Source organism: Gymnoscopelus braueri (assembly GCF_963280865.1).
Source record: "Gymnoscopelus braueri genome assembly, chromosome: 9".
Classification (NCBI taxonomy): Eukaryota; Metazoa; Chordata; class Actinopteri; order Myctophiformes; family Myctophidae; genus Gymnoscopelus; species Gymnoscopelus braueri.
Genome location: NC_137610.1, coordinates 34461702 through 34478189, shown reverse-complemented (window position 1 = coordinate 34478189; position 16488 = coordinate 34461702). Strand labels below are relative to the sequence as shown.

The 16488-nt window shown below is 46.4% G+C and overlaps 2 protein-coding genes across 5 annotated transcripts in view; both read right to left on the bottom strand.

Annotated features, from left to right (window-relative positions):
* LOC308091439 (GRAM domain-containing protein 2A-like) overlaps positions 1-2107 on the bottom strand; it is a 42363-nt gene extending 40256 nt beyond the window's left edge. For 2 of the 3 annotated variants that reach the window (XM_080437057.1, XM_080437059.1), the window contains exon 1: positions 1979-2105. The gene's annotated coding sequence lies outside the window, so the exon portion shown is untranslated. Of the gene's footprint in view, positions 1-1978 lie in introns of all 3 variants that reach the window. The other variant, XM_080437058.1, reaches the window with a different exon arrangement.
* A 2811-nt stretch (positions 2108-4918) lies between these two features.
* The window catches only part of LOC308091475 (zinc finger protein 609-like), a 40657-nt gene continuing 29087 nt past the window's right edge, over positions 4919-16488 (bottom strand). For both annotated transcript variants that reach the window (XM_080437109.1, XM_080437110.1), the window contains exons 5-10: positions 15624-15722; positions 12283-14776; positions 11460-11865; positions 9297-9686; positions 7903-7981; positions 4919-7653 (exon numbers count right to left, since the gene is read on the bottom strand). In XM_080437109.1, the coding sequence (XP_080293235.1) occupies positions 7908-7981; positions 9297-9686; positions 11460-11865; positions 12283-14776; positions 15624-15722 (3463 nt within the window). In that variant the 3' untranslated portion in view covers positions 4919-7653; positions 7903-7907. The remainder of the gene's footprint in view (positions 7654-7902; positions 7982-9296; positions 9687-11459; positions 11866-12282; positions 14777-15623; positions 15723-16488) is intronic.

Here is a 16488-nt window from a genome sequence, read left to right as displayed (position 1 = left end):
CAAGCAAGAGAGAACATCTGAGGAGTCCTCCATTCAGATGTAGTGGACTGTGAAGTGTAAATAACAGAACCATGAGAGTGCTGTTGCTGCTGCTGGTTAAAGGGACACACTGTTCATTTATTCTGCACAGATGGCTGTCACTATCGTGACATGTTTACTTGACGATTAATTGTCATACAAATAATTGCGATTAATGATTCAATTAAGTTTTTGGCAATGATCATATGAATACAAATTACATTTCTGATTGCCTTTTAGGCTTTGTAAACAGAACCTGCTCAGGGCAGATATGACAAATACAGAAAATGACTGACATATTTAATAATGTTATACTTTCAAAATATTTGAGAAATGGCAGAAATAGACGATCCACAAGCTCACAACACGTTTCCCTCTCACACCGAATCTCTTCAACGAAAATAGCTGATCTAGATCGTCTATTTTTGGCTAGTGTTCCCCCCGAATAAGGATGCTAGGATTCAAGTGGATTAATGTGAGTTAATGGTCCATGTAGAGTTTAATCCAGCTCTTGCGTGATCTGTGGCCTGGCTGAGGGATAGTACTGCTGCCTGGAACATGAACGTTTAATGACTGAGTTGTTTATATACTTAGTACAGTGGCCTTGTGGCTTTTTAGGAATTCAAATTAAAACCAAGCAATACAATCAAAATATGTAATGAACAACAGACTGTAGTGTAAACCTCTCTTGGACAACCAATTCCACTCAAGGCAACACTACCACTAGTATAACTACTATACGACTACCACCACCATTTTTTACTACTACTACCAGTTACTTCTACCACAACTAGTATAACTACTACTACTACCACCACCACCACCACCTATACGCATTACTACTACTACTACTAGTACTGCTGCTGCTACAATTACTAACAGCACCACTACTACATAAATAATAAATGCGTAATGCGTGCCCTACTACTGTATAGTGATATTATCTCCTGGAGAATCAGTGCCACTGAAAGCTGGGACAGAATCAAATCCAGTTGAGAGTGGTTTTACTTTTTCAGTCAGTGACTGACAACTTGATTTTTTTCCTTTTTGAAACACCATGTATTGACATAGCTGGAAAAACTGTTCATTTTACTAGAGTTAAAACAACACAGGTAGTGTGCTTCTGTTTTGCAGTTTTAAAACTGGTTCATTTACCACCATCATGTTGTCCCTGTGGTGGGTAAGGATTTATTCATGTTGTTTACATAACAGACTAGGGTATTAGGGACTGTGTGTGTGTGTGTGTGTGTGTGTGTGTGTGTGTGTGTGTGTGTGTGTGTGTGTGTGTGTGTGTGTGTGTGTGTGTGTGTGTGTTTTAATAAAGTAACTATCTTTATTTGTGTATCTTTCCTAAAGCAGCAGTCTAAGGTTCAAGTGAGCCATGCCAGGTTAGGGTTAATGTGCCAACTCAGCAGACGACCATCAGTGGCCAAGGACCAACCAATCTGTATAATAATTCAGAGCTCCCTTACAAGAAAACAAATACACATGTCATATCATTTAAAAACCAAAAATAGATCTATTTCGAAATCCAAAAACATTTCTGACAAATATGGGAGAACATTATATTCTCTCTCTGTATACAGAATATATATCTATAGATTCTATAGACATATATATTCTAAATATATATTTTTAAATCCAAATTGCAGCCCAAGCGTGCACACACACACACACGAAATGGTTTATATATTCCAGTGATCTGTATCAACGCCACTGTAGTTGTATTCACACTGCTGTATGCTGGACTGTAATTTAAGGTTGACGACAAACAGCCGTTGAACCATAAATAGACTAGTAACCTATTAGAACCCTCGGTGAGCGACTGAACCGTTCCACGGATCGGAGGGTAAAACGGTCAAAGGCGTTTTTTACAAAACATTAGATAATCCATCTACCCCCCTTTAACGGTCCCGTTATACAACAACAGACACACGACACATACAAAACAACGTCTTACCTGAGAGTCTCCGGTCCTACACAGTTTCTCCCGTTATTAACACCATTTATTACAGAGAGTCACACACACACACAACACACAACACAAGACAGAAAAGTATTTCATTCTCCGTCAGAGGAGAGAGACCGGTAACGGAGGAGGAGAGAAGGAGGGACGAGGACACTAGAGGGAGAGTGGGAGGAGTAAACAGCGGAGGAGGAGAGAGGAGATAGATAGGAGTCTGTAGTCGGTCGGTCGGTGTGGGGAGCTGTGACCAGTGTTGCCAGATTGTGTGAGACAAATAAGCAACTATAGGTCTAGGAAAAGAAGCCCAAAAGAAGCATCTAGGGCAGGGGTTTTCAACCGGTGGTCCGCGGAGGTATTGCAGGTGGTCCCTGGCAAAAAAAATAAAAATAAAATAAAACTTTTTATTTTATTGTTTTACTTTTAATAACTTACAGGAGTTCTTACTGTATTGTGTGTGTGTGATATGAAATGAGCTTACCATAATCACAGTAATCCTTAATCATATTCCATCATATTCAAACAAAATCACTATTTTATTAGATATTATATTGATATTATAGCTATTTTCTCCAGCTCCCTGTGGTGCATGAACCCCCCACCACTATTGTGTGGGGTGGGTCTATGATTGACCCACCACGCACAATATAGTGGTGGTCCCCAGGTTGCTCTTAGTCAGGATGGTGGTCCCTGGGTCAAAATCAGTTGAAAACCCCTGATCTAGGGCACTAGCCGGCCCTTTTAAACCTGTATACATTGAAAATAGCCACTCTACTCTAAGATCACAACGCGTCGCGATCTGCTATTTACGCAAAAAATCTTGAAATAAAATGTGGAATATTTGGAAGCTTGGTAAGGGGGTCCAAGAAAACACTTGAAAATATTTGACTGGTCAAAATAATTAAAACATTGTGAAACCAGCCCAAACTACACTTTGGAAACAAGCCCCAAAAACTGCAACCACCACTAATATTTACAAGCAACTTCACAGACAAAGCCCAAAGTCGCTTATAATAAGCGGACATGGCAACACTGTCGGTCGGTCGGTCGGTGTGTGGGGAGCTGTGGTTGAAGGAGGAACAGTCTGTGTGATCAAATGTCCTCCGTTTGTTATCGGGCAGGGGGAGCTACACCGTCCGAAATTGGCGACCTATCGACTACATAAACAATCATGTAGTAGATCATGTGATCTGATGTGTAACATCATGTTAACATAATGTCAAAACACTGTAAACGGTCACCTAAATGGATCTTTTCGCGGGGTGATTGTGATCCTCCTGCCATCTTCTCACCGCGCTGTCAGGGGTTGTAAACAGTGACCTCTAGTGGTTGGAGTGGGTTTTCACCATATTCAAATCACAAATCTCGGCCATAATCCGAATACCATGGATTCATTCAAACGGGATTATCATCCTGTGTTTTAATCTTTTTTGAAATGCTGAGGGGAAAGACTGATAAGGGAGACTTTATAAATGGAATTGATTTAATCCTCTGGATTAAACCCAGAGATGCGAATAGGGAGGAAGACAGGCACGAATTTGACCTTGTTCGTAAGTATTTAAAAGTTAAAACAATGAATTATTTAGAGTCGAGAGAGGGAGAATGGGAGATAGAGTTTAGAGGTCAGAAGCTAATAATTGAATAATTAATTCCACACATTCCCTAAGAAGGGATCTCAGGCAGCCCACGTGCAGCCTGCCTATCGTTTACTTACTGTCGTATTTAATTTGACGGCCAAGACAACGTGGCTGCTTACATAATCTTGACAGGCCAATTCAATTCCCTTCTTCTGTCGGCCATTACAAAAACCTGCAGAAGGAAACCCCAACATAATCTGTTGATTTTGGTAAAATAAACACAAGTAAACACGAATATAACTTAAACCCAGAATATACACAAAAGCTTAATAAAACACTTCGTTTCCAATGTGGTCCTGTAATGTGGTTGATGTTCATTTACGGTAGAGTAGACCAACCCAACAGTGTGATACTAAGCACTAACAGTGCAATAGCGTCTCTCTGTGGCCAACTCACCACATTGCATCATAACTGTGCTGGCACAGGGCCAGAGCCCAGCATCAGTAGCGTGCACGTGCAGTATGTCAGTATTCACATGATAACAGCAGTGACACTGCAGCTATGAGCTCATGAATACCAATATACCCGGCCTGATTTGACAGACGCATTGCTTCCCATTTGTAATGGTTACAAGATATATTTCTAAATTCATTTCATATCAAAATGTTTTTTTTAAGGCAACATTTGCCAAACAGCACTGTCTGACTCTGCTCTACAGAGACAAAGAGCACGAACTGTGGTGAAATTGATAAAAATGACTTAATGCTGGTATAAAAGTGGATAGAATACAGCTCATCAGCTGGGATGGCAGTGGCTCAGGAGGAGGTAGAGCAACCACCTTTTAATCATAAGGTTCCCAGTTCAATCCCCTTGGCTGTGCATGGAAGTGTCCTGGAACAAAACACTTATACTTGACTGCTTCCAATGAGTAGTTTGGTACCTTTGATGGTTTCCTCTACCGCCGCGTCTGTGTGTGCATGTAAATGGGATAATGGCATCATCCCATTTACAAGCGCTTTACAATGAGCATTACAAATGCTCAATGGGGTTAGTACATTTAAATTCAAATGACATACATACAATTATTGTGCCGTGTTAAAACTCTTTCAGTATTCCTAATTTTGGGTCATTGTAAAATATTTCCAGAACTTTTCAAACATCTCAAAACTGTGAAAATAGCAGGATGTACAAGCTCACAACGCTTCACATCGCTAGGGGTTGTGAGCAGCCAGAGTCCATGGCTGCTTCGGGGTCCTTGGCATGGGAGGGTTTGGGAAATGGGAACCCCTGGCTCAGAATACTACCAGCAAGACATTCTAGTCCTGAAATAAACAGACTGGCTGCTGAACTGGAGTGATTGTCTCATAAAAAGATTTATTTTTTGCCTAAATGTACAAAGGCAAATTACAGTATTGTATAAAAACAGAAATGTGACAAAGTACACTTTACATCAGAGACATTCCCTGGGGGGAGAGAGGGGGGGGGGGAGAGAGGAGAAGGGTGTGGACAAAACAAAACATAAGGACAAAAATAAAACAAAGAAAATGTGTTGTAAACATCTTTCTTTCAAGTACCACTGACTGATACTGAGCCACACACAAACGCAAGTGTGGTGTGTGTGTGTGTGTGTGTGTGTGTGTTTGTGTGTGTTTGTGTGTGTTCACAGCTATGGTGGGCGTCAAACATTAGTAAAACAAGAAAAATAAAAAGTCCTCCAACGTTAAAGAATAAAAAAAGTTAAAATGTTTTGTTTATGATTTGAAGAACTAGACCTGCCAATCTTTCACCACAGTGGCTCAACTAGGAGACAGGGAACATCTAAAACTCACTCTTTCTACAATTAGTATTCTCGTCTCTAGACAGGGTTGGTGATCGCTGAGCTCCTTGTGGCTTCATCTGAGCTGAACGCGTTTCATCAGTAACATGGACCGAACATTAACTCCCAATCAGGATATGACATCACAACTGTTAAAATTTAACCCCAATGATCCTTTAAAGCGAATACCTTTTTGAACGCGCTCTGCAAATGGTGTGATTGAAAACCCAGAACATTCTGGGGAGAGAAGCATTGACAACTCCAGTTGACGAGGTCATTGTGGTTGGGAAGGGTGGAGGGAAGTGTGGGGGGGGGGGTTACCTTCGCCTCTTCATCACCCAGTGACTGTCTCTCTCTCATAAGCGTCTCTCAGCCATATGCTTTTAACAAGTAACGATTTTATAAACACATGTACATGCTAGTCCTTCAGCCAATCAAACCAAACAGGTGACGCACAATTGAAATGAGTGTGAAAGAGAATTGATGGATTCTGACTGACAGACTCAGGTTGGCGAATGAAAGACGATGGAGGGAGGAAGAGGGATAGAGGGAAGAGTTTAAAACTGAAAAATAATTCACAAGACGTGAGTTATAAAGCCGTTACCACCAGCTACAGGTTTAATAGCATATAAACAACCGTAGAAAATAAACAACAAGGCTAACAGACAAAAAAAAGAAAAGAGGGGGAAAAAAATGAAGAAATGAGTAAGAATTTCTTTTTTTCAATAGCATCCAACAACCTGTTACTTTATTTTAAAATAATTCCTCTGTACAGAATATACAGAAAACACATGGAGAGGAGAGTGCTGTTACAGAGCCAGTATTTGTTCTCCAGATCTACAGTCCTCTGCACAGTGGAGAGATGGAGGGAAGGCTAATTTTCTTCGACTCCACAATTTAGGAAGTACATCCACCACACCAACTAGGAAGTAGTTCCTCCCCAAACAGGAACTAAAGCCTCCTGCTGGGGTGTGTGTGTGTGTGTGTGTGGGAGGGAGGGAGGGAGGGAGGGGGGTGGTAGTGTCCAGCTCCTGTCCACAGCGCCACAACAAGCCAAAGTCTCAGAGCATCAGCACCAGGCTGTTATAGGCTCCAGGCCCTTCCTCTCCTCTCCTGGACCAAACGCAACACGCAGCAATGTTCTAGAGGAAGAGCCACAGAGCCACAGAAACCAAGGCTGATTGGCTCATCCTCCCACGTCACTCCAAGAGCCCCGCCTCCCGCCGCACCATGTTGAGTACTTCCAATGACATCACAGTTCCTCCAGACAGAAACTCCTTCTCTTCCAGCAGAGAGCAGGAGGTGGGGAGGTTGGTGCCGGGTGGAGCCCATCGGCTGTCCACTGACCTTTGAATTGTGAGTTGACACAGACATAAGGTCAGGGATCAGCGGGGGGTCATTGCGGGTTCAGAGTGTAAGTGGGGACTGTTGAGGGCATCGACAACCGGCCTCCCGGACATAAAAACAAACAAACGTGAAAACAATAGCGACCGACATGGCAACAAAATGTTTCATATTATGGAAAAAAGGAAATCAATTTTTCCAGAGGTGAACAGGAAGTGCTGTGTGTTAGAAACGACAACAGAATCACTAAGTGCCCGGGGGCGGGTCCAAGCAGGCAGAACTGTCAGTTATTGGCTGAGTCTGAGTGATGGACAGCAGCAGTTTTGCATAGAGAGCCATAGAGTGACCTCACCACTCTCCTCTTCTTCTTCTTCTTCTCTGGCTCAAAATAAACATTACTCCAAATACGAGACCCTCCGTCGACCCATTCCTCCAGAACAAGTCAGAACCATTTAGAACTTTAGATGCAGAACTTAGATGAATGTAGTGATTCCCAAACATAATCCAGTTTGTGTCAAAACAACCCCCACTCCCACCCCACCCCCCTCCCGACCCCTCACAGGTCTTAACGGGTTGTAGGTGCAAGTCCGGATCCACCAGAACCGTCTCGAACAGAACACTGCCTTCCCTCCTGTGGGAAGATCTCAGTGCTGTACCCAGGGCTGAGTGACTGACTGACTGGCTTGCTGGCTGGCTGGCTGACTGGGCGGTACTGGAGTAAAAAGGGAGGAGTCTATACATCCATTAGCCCCGCCCATCTCAGAACCCGTGGGGAGGGGGGAAGCAAGCAGCCGGAACGCCCAGGCAGACAAATCAAACGCACATACACACCAGTGAACTGATGTTCCAATATAAACCAGTCAACGTCACACGCTTCCTCATGTGATCCAGTCACATGACCCCAGGGAGGGCAGAGTTCAGCCAATCAGGTGTTCCTATGGGAGGGTACAGAAGACGACATTTGTTAAAACGACGGCCCTACCATGTATGCAATGTGTATAAATACTTGTACTTATATATGTACTTTTGTGACTTACCAAGTGAAAATATTTCTCTCTCAGCACTTTGTTGTCACATTTAACAAAATAAAAAATGTCCACTAGATGGCAATATACATGTTACATCAATAAAATAACGGTTGAATTCAGGTAATTTGTGACAGCTATTATTGTGTGTATTCTCACCTTTCTCACCTCCGTGCAGGGGGGTACATGGAGGGGGCGGAGCCTTGTTGACTGGCCACTATGGCTGATGAGGACAGACCTGTGGGATCATAGCCAGTTAGGATGGACTTGGACCGACGCTTCTGTCTGAGCATTACCAGTTTTATTACTTCAGCCTCTTGATCCCTAACAACCCTATTCGGGGGCAAACAGTCTGCAAAATTAGCATATCTTCAAGTTCACAACGGTCAGCTTGTGGATCAACTATTTTCGGCAAAGAGATTTGGTGTCGAGGGAAAGTATAGTATAGAGCCCTGGGGGACCCCAGTCAACGAAGTATATGGTTTAACGCAGGGGGCCGCAAACCTAGCATGAAAACACACATCCCTGCATACATTGCTGGCCTTATATATGAATATGTATTAGAAAATGAAATTACAGCAGTGATTCCTGCTGATTTGTAGGCCTATCTTATCAATGAAATGAATGAATAATATTGTAGCGATCGCGACTCGCTCCCACGTGAGACGCAGCTGAGTCTGCTGCTGACTGAGCTGGAGCACAGGGTTCGATTCCAGCTCGGGCCATAAAACGCTACAATATCAATAAAAGCAGTGGAGGGGTTTCTGTAGGTTTCTCCGTCCCGGGCAGCAGCTGTTGCTGGTCGGGTTGTCTGTGACTCTGTGAGCATGACCTGCGGCTGCCCGCTTGGTAATGTTACATCGCGATCACGATCCTAAATTGAACCGTTTGTTGACTCAAATGCCGATTTGAGGGCTTATTGTGTTTGCTAGCACACAGGCTACAACATGTAAAATGTACACAGTCAGTGATCCCTCCAGCTTTAATTTAACTCTGAGAGGGTACAAATGGAACCAAATGGACCCTTAGTCCATGTATTAACCCTCTCGCTCTCTGAGTTACAAAAACTCTTTTAAGCCACCTGGCACCCGCTCCTATTGAACTTCATAGAACTATATTGTTTATGAACAGCTTAAATCAGTTGTGTTGTGCTGGTTCTCTTTATGTTGGAGCTGTATGTGTGTATGAGGAGTCAAGTGGCCGTCTTTGACGTCCTCTTCACACTGGTCACGACGAGTTGACGACCCCACTTTTTCCCGTTTCTCGATCAGAAAAAACAGTCTTATTTTTTCGGTTGCCAATGCGTGACCCCAACGGCACATTTCCGCGACCCCACTTTGGGTCGCGACCCATAGATTGAGAACCGCTGGTTTAACGGTTTGCTTGTCTAGCTAACAGAGGGATTGAAAGAGCAACTATCTGCTGTCAATCACATATGGAATTAAAGTCACATTAACGGAGCATTTAACCCTTAAGGTCCTTACACACTCGGGAGCGTTTATTTAAACTGCTGTTTGTGTATTTAGTACATCCACATTCACGTATTTTCTGACCTGTGGCGTAGGAGAGGTCGTACTGCCCTGACAGCAGGGGATAGCCCAGGTGGTGATGGGAAGGCAGCATGCGCTGGGAGGGAGACGACCTCGGCCTCTCAGACTCTCTGTCTCTCTCCCTTTCACGGTCTCTGTCTCGGTCTCTCTCTGGCCCGCCACCTGTGCTGCGGTCACGGGCATCGTGGGGGGGCTTGTCGGTGGGGACGGTGGGGGACTTGGTCTTGTATTGGTTGGCATGTTGGTGCAACAGCTCCAGGGCTTTGGGGGTGTCAGGACCAGCCTTGGAGCTCACCGTGGGGCTTGCACGACTCCCCTTCTCCCCCGACTCCTCCCCCGGAGGCAGCTTTCCTCCGTAGGGAGAGAAGGAGTAGCCGGATGACAGGTAGGACCCTGGTGAAGGAAAGGAGGAATGTTAGAAAGGATAGGAGAGGAGGAGGTTAGAATGTCAGTGGAGGTGGAGGGTTAGAAAGATGGTTAAGTGTTAAAGTTATCACATCCTCATCATGGTCAAAATCCCTTTATTTTCTCAATTTAGTCGTTACGCCACGTAAAGGGTAACATCACTTTCTGGGGTCATTTCAATGTCTACTATGGCTTTTGTTTGCACCCCAGTTTTTAAATCCAATGTTTAGATATTGATATTCATTTGATTCACTTGATCCTATACAAGCCCATTCAACAAACTGCACGTTAAGACTGATTGAAAACACACATTCCTGCTTCTGGCAGTGGTGACTGATATTGTCCTAATGAATGGGCAGAACTTCATTTGTTGATTAGTTATTTCATTATGTAATGTTGTATCAAGGAGTCCTATACATCTATACTTGAAATCCATTAAGTCCATGCATGAAATAATCAAAATGTGAAGGGGGGCGTGTGATCAAATGAATATCGGATATCTAAATATTGACAATCAGCCAAGCTGGACGCACCGTGGGGGATTCAAACCCTTTGACTCCGCAGTGGACAGGTGCTTTACCCTAATGCAAATTTTGGCAGAAATATGGCGAGACCAATGTATACACGTTTAAATGGTCACAGTCAATGCACTGATCACATCGTATCAGTGCATTTAATGCAACAGCAAGGCAATGAAGGAGCACTGCGATAGTCAAGCAGTCATCTTCGGATGCACACTTATCACAGCTCAAAGTATAATACTACATGTCGCAAAATGACATCAATTCATTGCAATGACCAAGTTGTTAAATGAATAAAAGCTTAATAATAAGAAGAATAAGAGCTTTGGAGCAAACCCTCCTGGAAGAACTTGATGACACATTGCAGGCAAGCGACTTGCCGTCTGAATATATGACAGCTGATGGTCAGACTTCAAAACGCCAAAATTCCCTTCCCCCAAAAATTGCTTTGATCTGACCGACCCCGATCTTGGAGATCGGGACCGGTCGTCCCTAGACACTGCTGTGGTTGACACCTATGAAGTAGGCTAGTTAGACTGTCAACCAGTTGTGCTAAATGAATCATGCAAAATACCTCTGCTTTAGTCAGCTGGACCATGCTTTTGAGAGAGAGATAAGAGAGATAGATAGATAGATAGATAAATAGATGAGAGGGGGGGGGGGGGTGCATGGTTTGGCTACTGTGGATGCATTTGTTTAAGGACAACCTCCCAGTCACATGATGGGCAGAGACTAGCAAGGCAGAGTTTAACCCATTAAGACCTGGAACTGTGTCATTTTTAGATTTGAGCTAAAAAGCATTATTTTACACTTTGGGCTATTCAAAAATAGCAGATATACAAGCTCATAGCGCGGCACCGAGTGCCGCGCTACGAGCTTGTAGATCTGCTATTTTTGAAAAATCGTGAAAATGTGTGCAAATCTTTGAATATATATATTTTTAAAGCGAACATTTTTAACTCAAATCTTTGCCTCTGGGGGTCCCTAGAACAAAATATTTTGATGGGGGTTCGCGGCCAAATACATATAATTTTGGGGGTCCTTGACATGAAAAAGATTGAGCACCACTGATACAGAAACATACGTTTTTCAGAAAACTGTTGAGATTTAGGAGACATGTAGAATCGGCTTCAGGTCTCAATGGGTTAACAGCAGGCAGGGAAATCAAGTGCAAACTCCGCCCAGCCAATATGCCATAACCGCCCGGGGGGCTCTTAGACAAGTGCATCCTGTGTCTTACCAGGGTAGTTCTGCATCATGACAGAGGGCATGCCTCTGTATCCAGGGTGGCTGGGTTCGTAACCCTGGCTATAGGCATAGGCTCCGTGCATGTAGGGCAGGTAGCCCTGGTGTTGGGGCAGGGGGGACGAGAACTGCATGTGGGGGGGTCTCGCCTCCTTCCCGCCCCCCCGCTGCTCCTCTGAGGAGGTCGGCTGCTGAGTCCTGGGCTCCGCCCCCTCTTTGCCCTCTTCTTTAAGCGGCATGTCCTTATTTGGTCGGGGCCTGTCATCTTTGCCCCCTTTCCTGTCCCTCTCTCTTTCCCTGTCTCTCTCTCTCTCCTCCTTCCACCGGTCTTCATCATGGGGTTTCGGGGTGTCTGGGTATTTGTTGGGGTAAACGTACGGCCACAGCCTGGAGTCTGGCTCCTGAGGAAAAAACATTCAAAACACTTTCTAAATACAAATTAATGTGAACATTGTATACTGTATATCTTTGCCCTCTTCTTTAAAGGGATACTTCACTTTCGGGCCGGGGAAACATTTAAAAAATATATTAAAAATAAATGAAAAAAGTTATGGAAAATTCCTGGCCCCCTCACGCATTAGAGTGTCCTACTAATGCGTGAGGGGGCCATGAATTTTCCATAACTTTTTTCATTTATTTTTAATATATTTTTTAAATGTTTCCCCGGCCCTAAAGTGAAGTATCCCTTTAAGCTTAATAGTGACTGTAGTGACTGACAGGCAAATATTAAGTATTTGCCTGTCTGTATAGTACTTTTGTATAATCAAACAGGACAGTATTTACCCATTATATTTATAACCAACCAGGTGAGTATTTACCTGTCTGTACCACATGGCCTGCTCCATGCTGGACGGTCGGTTTGACTCCATGCCCGGTTTGGGCTCGTCCTTCCCATGATGCCCTGATTCGCTCAACTTCACCTTCAGCCCCTCGGCCTGCTGGGTAGGCGTCTTGGCCTCCTCTCCCTTGGGCATGATGACAGACTTGGGCTGCTCCGAGGCCAGCGGGGGCGGAGCGTCTTTAGCTTTGCCCTGAGGGGGCGGGGCCTTACAGCCCAGGTCAGGCAGGCTGGGCGCCTTGGAGAGGGTAGGGGGCGCGGACGGTTTCTGTTTCCACTCCTCCGGCATCTTCCCGGGGCATTCTCGCTCCCCTCTCTCCTTCCCTCCCATGGCGTCGGGTTTCTTGTCGGCCGACGGGTTTCTGCTCTGCTCGGTCATCCGCTGCCTCTCCTCGTACTGCTGGCGGTAGGCGGGGCTGGTGTTCATCAGGTGGGTGTGGTAGGCCTGGTCTGGGTGGTGGTAGGTGTATGGAGGAACGTAGGCGTACTGGTTGTAGTACAGAGGCTGCATGTACATGTTGGATCGCTGCTGGATGACGGAGGGCTGCGTCTGCGGCCCCCCCACCGGGCCTCCCACGCCGCCCTCCGCCTTCCGCTCCTCTATCACCTCCATCTTCACCTTCACCTCCTCCCCCACCTCTTCTTCTTCCTTCTTCACCTTCACCTGGGCTCCTTCTACATGCGGGGGTCCGGAGCCAGGGCCAGGGCTCGGGTGGGCGGGGTGGGTGGGGTAACTCGGGGAGTAGTAGCTGTCGTAACCGGGGTAATAGGGTGACTCTTTACTGGGGGGAGGTTGGGATGAAGAGGAGGAGGACGAGGAGGAGGAGGAGGAGGGAGGGAACAGGGCCTTCTTGGCCCCTCCCTCACGGTGGGTCCCACCTCCTCCCTGTGCATCAGGCTCCACCTTCACGGCCTTGACCCCCGTCCCCTCCGCCCGCCCCTCCCCTTCCTCCCCGGCATCGGAGATGTCGGAGTAGGCGGGGCTGTTAGTCTTGACAGAAGAGTTGTCGGCTCCGTTCTGGTTAGCCAGGTGGTGGGGGGAGGGGTCCATCCTGCTGGCCCCGCCCCCTATGGAGGGGCTGGGGGCGTTGTCGGAGAAGCTGTAGATCTTATCGGCCTCCGCCTTGATGCTGGCCAGGCGGCTCTGATGGGGGTCCGACGTACCGTTGAGCAAGGCGTCAGCCTTAGCAGCACCAGGGTCAGACGGGCAGGGTTCGGAGTAGGGGCTCCTCCCTTCCTCTGCCTTCCCCCCCACTTTACCCCCGCCCGGTCCCTTGGGGCTGTCCCCCTCTCTCCCACCCCCTCCACCCTCCTTCTTCTTCTTGTCTTTCTTCTTCTTGTCCTTGTTGAGGGCGGGGCTCAGGGAGTTGGGCTCTCCTACAGCAGGGGGAGGTGGGGGTTTGATCTGGGGACTCTTGGGGACGGACTGAACCACCGAGCCCACAGCTGGGTTGGGGCCGGGGCCGGGGCAGGGGCCAGGGCCAGGACCGGGGCCGGGGAAAGCAGAGGGCTGGAGGGAGTAGAGCTGCTGGTTTGGCGCCGCCTGGCCCAGGGGCCGTGCGGGCTTTGGGCCTTTCTGAGGAGGTTTGTTGTCAGCCTTGGTACTGGCACACATCTTCTTCCCCTTCCTGTCGTCCGTGCCGTCGTTAATCGCCTCGTCCGTTAGACACGCCGCCTCCTCGCAGCCGTCCATCAACTCTGACTCAGTCTCGCTCGTTTTCTTCCTCCCGCCCCCTTGCTTCCTGTCTGCCCCACCGCCCACCAGCTTCCCGGGGGAGGGGCTGTGCACCTCGAAGCCCCTCCCCTTGGGCGTGGTAGAGCGTGCAGGGGAGAGAGAGGCCTTCTGGGAAGCGCCGGCTCCATTACAGCCGGTGGGCTCCGGGTGGAGGAGGGGGTCTTCTCCGTACTCGCTGTCTCCGTCAGCGTCCAGCTTGACGTCGTCATCATTGTGCACCCGGGCCTGGTGGTACTTGAGGCCGTTGATGTGTTTGTATCTCTTGTTGCAGTTGGGGTGGGGGCAGTCGATCAAGACCGGAGACGGGCAGCTCCGCTCCAGGCAGGGTGGAGGTGGGGCCAGGGGCTCCGTCTTCACGTTGGGGAGGGGGAGGACGGCATGGGGGGGCATCGTACCTTCTCCTGCACCGCCTCCCCCTCCTCCACCTGCTGCTCCGGCGCTGTTGGAGGAGGTGCGCATGCGCTTGCTGGCCTTGCTGTCCTCAGAGCCAGAGTTTGGCTCCATGTCAGCCCCAGGAGGTTTGTTCTTCCTCTTGTTGGCAGAGGATGAAGTTGCAGAGGAGTTGGATGACGAGGGGCTGGCCTTCACCTCCTCCGGGGAGGGACCCACAGCGCTGTTGGGAGGAGTGCGTCGGTCCGAGGAGGTCTGGCTCCCTCTCCTGCCCTTGCTGCTGTTGGCAGCGGCGGAGGAGGCACGAGTCTTACTGCTCCCACTTCCTCCTCTGTTGTCCGACGACGTACTGTAAGACGACAGCCTCAGTTATATCTATTGCATTATAATTGGAGCATCACCGTGTCCGGTCAGAATTCACCACAAATTCAATCAGTTTTAAGGCTATTTTGAAATATTTAGTTTTATGTTGTCTCACTCTCTCGACAGAGAAGGTGTCCAGTGGGACCGAAACGTCTATCAATTTAAATAAAAGCAGAGGCTGCTGAGCAAGAGCAGTGTGCAGGATTTTTTGTTCATGTTTTTTCATGTTTGCTTTAGTTTTCATTGTTCAACGCACCTGCATCCGAATTAAGTGGATGTGCGAATACTTTCTTTACATAGATTATTAACATACAGTACCATACATTTGGTTGGTATTAAATTGGTTAAAATACCGTTTTATTCATGAAAATAAGTCCCAGACAGTAGATTGAATTAATCCTCATAAATAAACCTCGCTACATCTGCTCCATCTCCACCAAATGTAATAATGAAACTAAAGCCCACAATGCTTAGAGAACCATGGTAATTTCCATTTCTGGACACTTAATTCAGAACATGTATGCATCAATATCAACATTTCCTGTACCTTCATAATGTTACAGCTTGCTGTTAAGAAATGCAAGCTAGTTATTCCAATAGGTGGTGATATTGCTGGTAGACTCTGGAGTTTCTTTTTAATGTCAACTTTGGCTAGCAGAGGACTGATTTCAAATAAATCATGTAATTTGAGAATTGAAAACCAACCGGTTCCGAAATGGAAATGGGTCAGCTACATCTGTAATAATTTATTATACATGGCTTCACATCTATAGCACTTAAAATCGGCTCTAAAAACAACATGCTTAACACACAAAAAATATTAAACAATTTACCTGGTATCGTTGACAGGGGTGTTGCTGTTGGGTCTCATCCTTTTCCCTCGACCTCGACCATTCCTCATCTCCAGATCACTGGTCGGAGACTCACAGAACCTAAGAGAACCACAGAGCCACTGTTAGAACCTGATAGAAACACAAAACCACCGTTAAAATCGGACAAATCCACGGTTGGAACCTGACAACACCACTGTTAGGACTCGACAGAAACAGAACCCCTTTTAGAAGCTAACAAATCCATATCACATTGTTATGCCAAACTATACTTTGTCTTACTACATGTTATGTAGGGACACTGGACAGGATACTCTATGTGTGCGTGCACGTTAGGTTTAACACGTTGTGGAGATTTGGTATCTGACACCGGATGGCGGAAGCACCATTCAGATTCAATTTTAATTTCTAAGGTCTTCTTTAAAAAACTGAATTACCGTAGTCAACAAGTAGGTGTCCTACTCGACGCTCCTGGCATCGGGTTATAAAAGCAGCCAGACAATATATCCAATCAGAGAATGCTAAGCAGTCATGACATCAAACAGGAAATAAACAGCAGATTGAGGGTTGAGAGCACATTGTGTTTCTTTCTTGTTACTTAGTAAGTCAAATGACTCCGCTGTGAGCTGCCCAGACTGTAGCTGCAGACGGAGGCTCGGCTCGCCTTTCAGCTTAGTACAGTACCGTACCATCTGACTTGATAACATGCTTGCTTACTATGCTACAAGAAAGTGGGTGCCACACAAAATGGGTTTAATGGGTTTTGTTGATTAAAATAATAATTATTAAATAATACATAAAAATGTAAATGGTGGTATCGGTGGGCAAGTAATGTAATCGGCGTATGCCAGCACACCGGGTAACACGG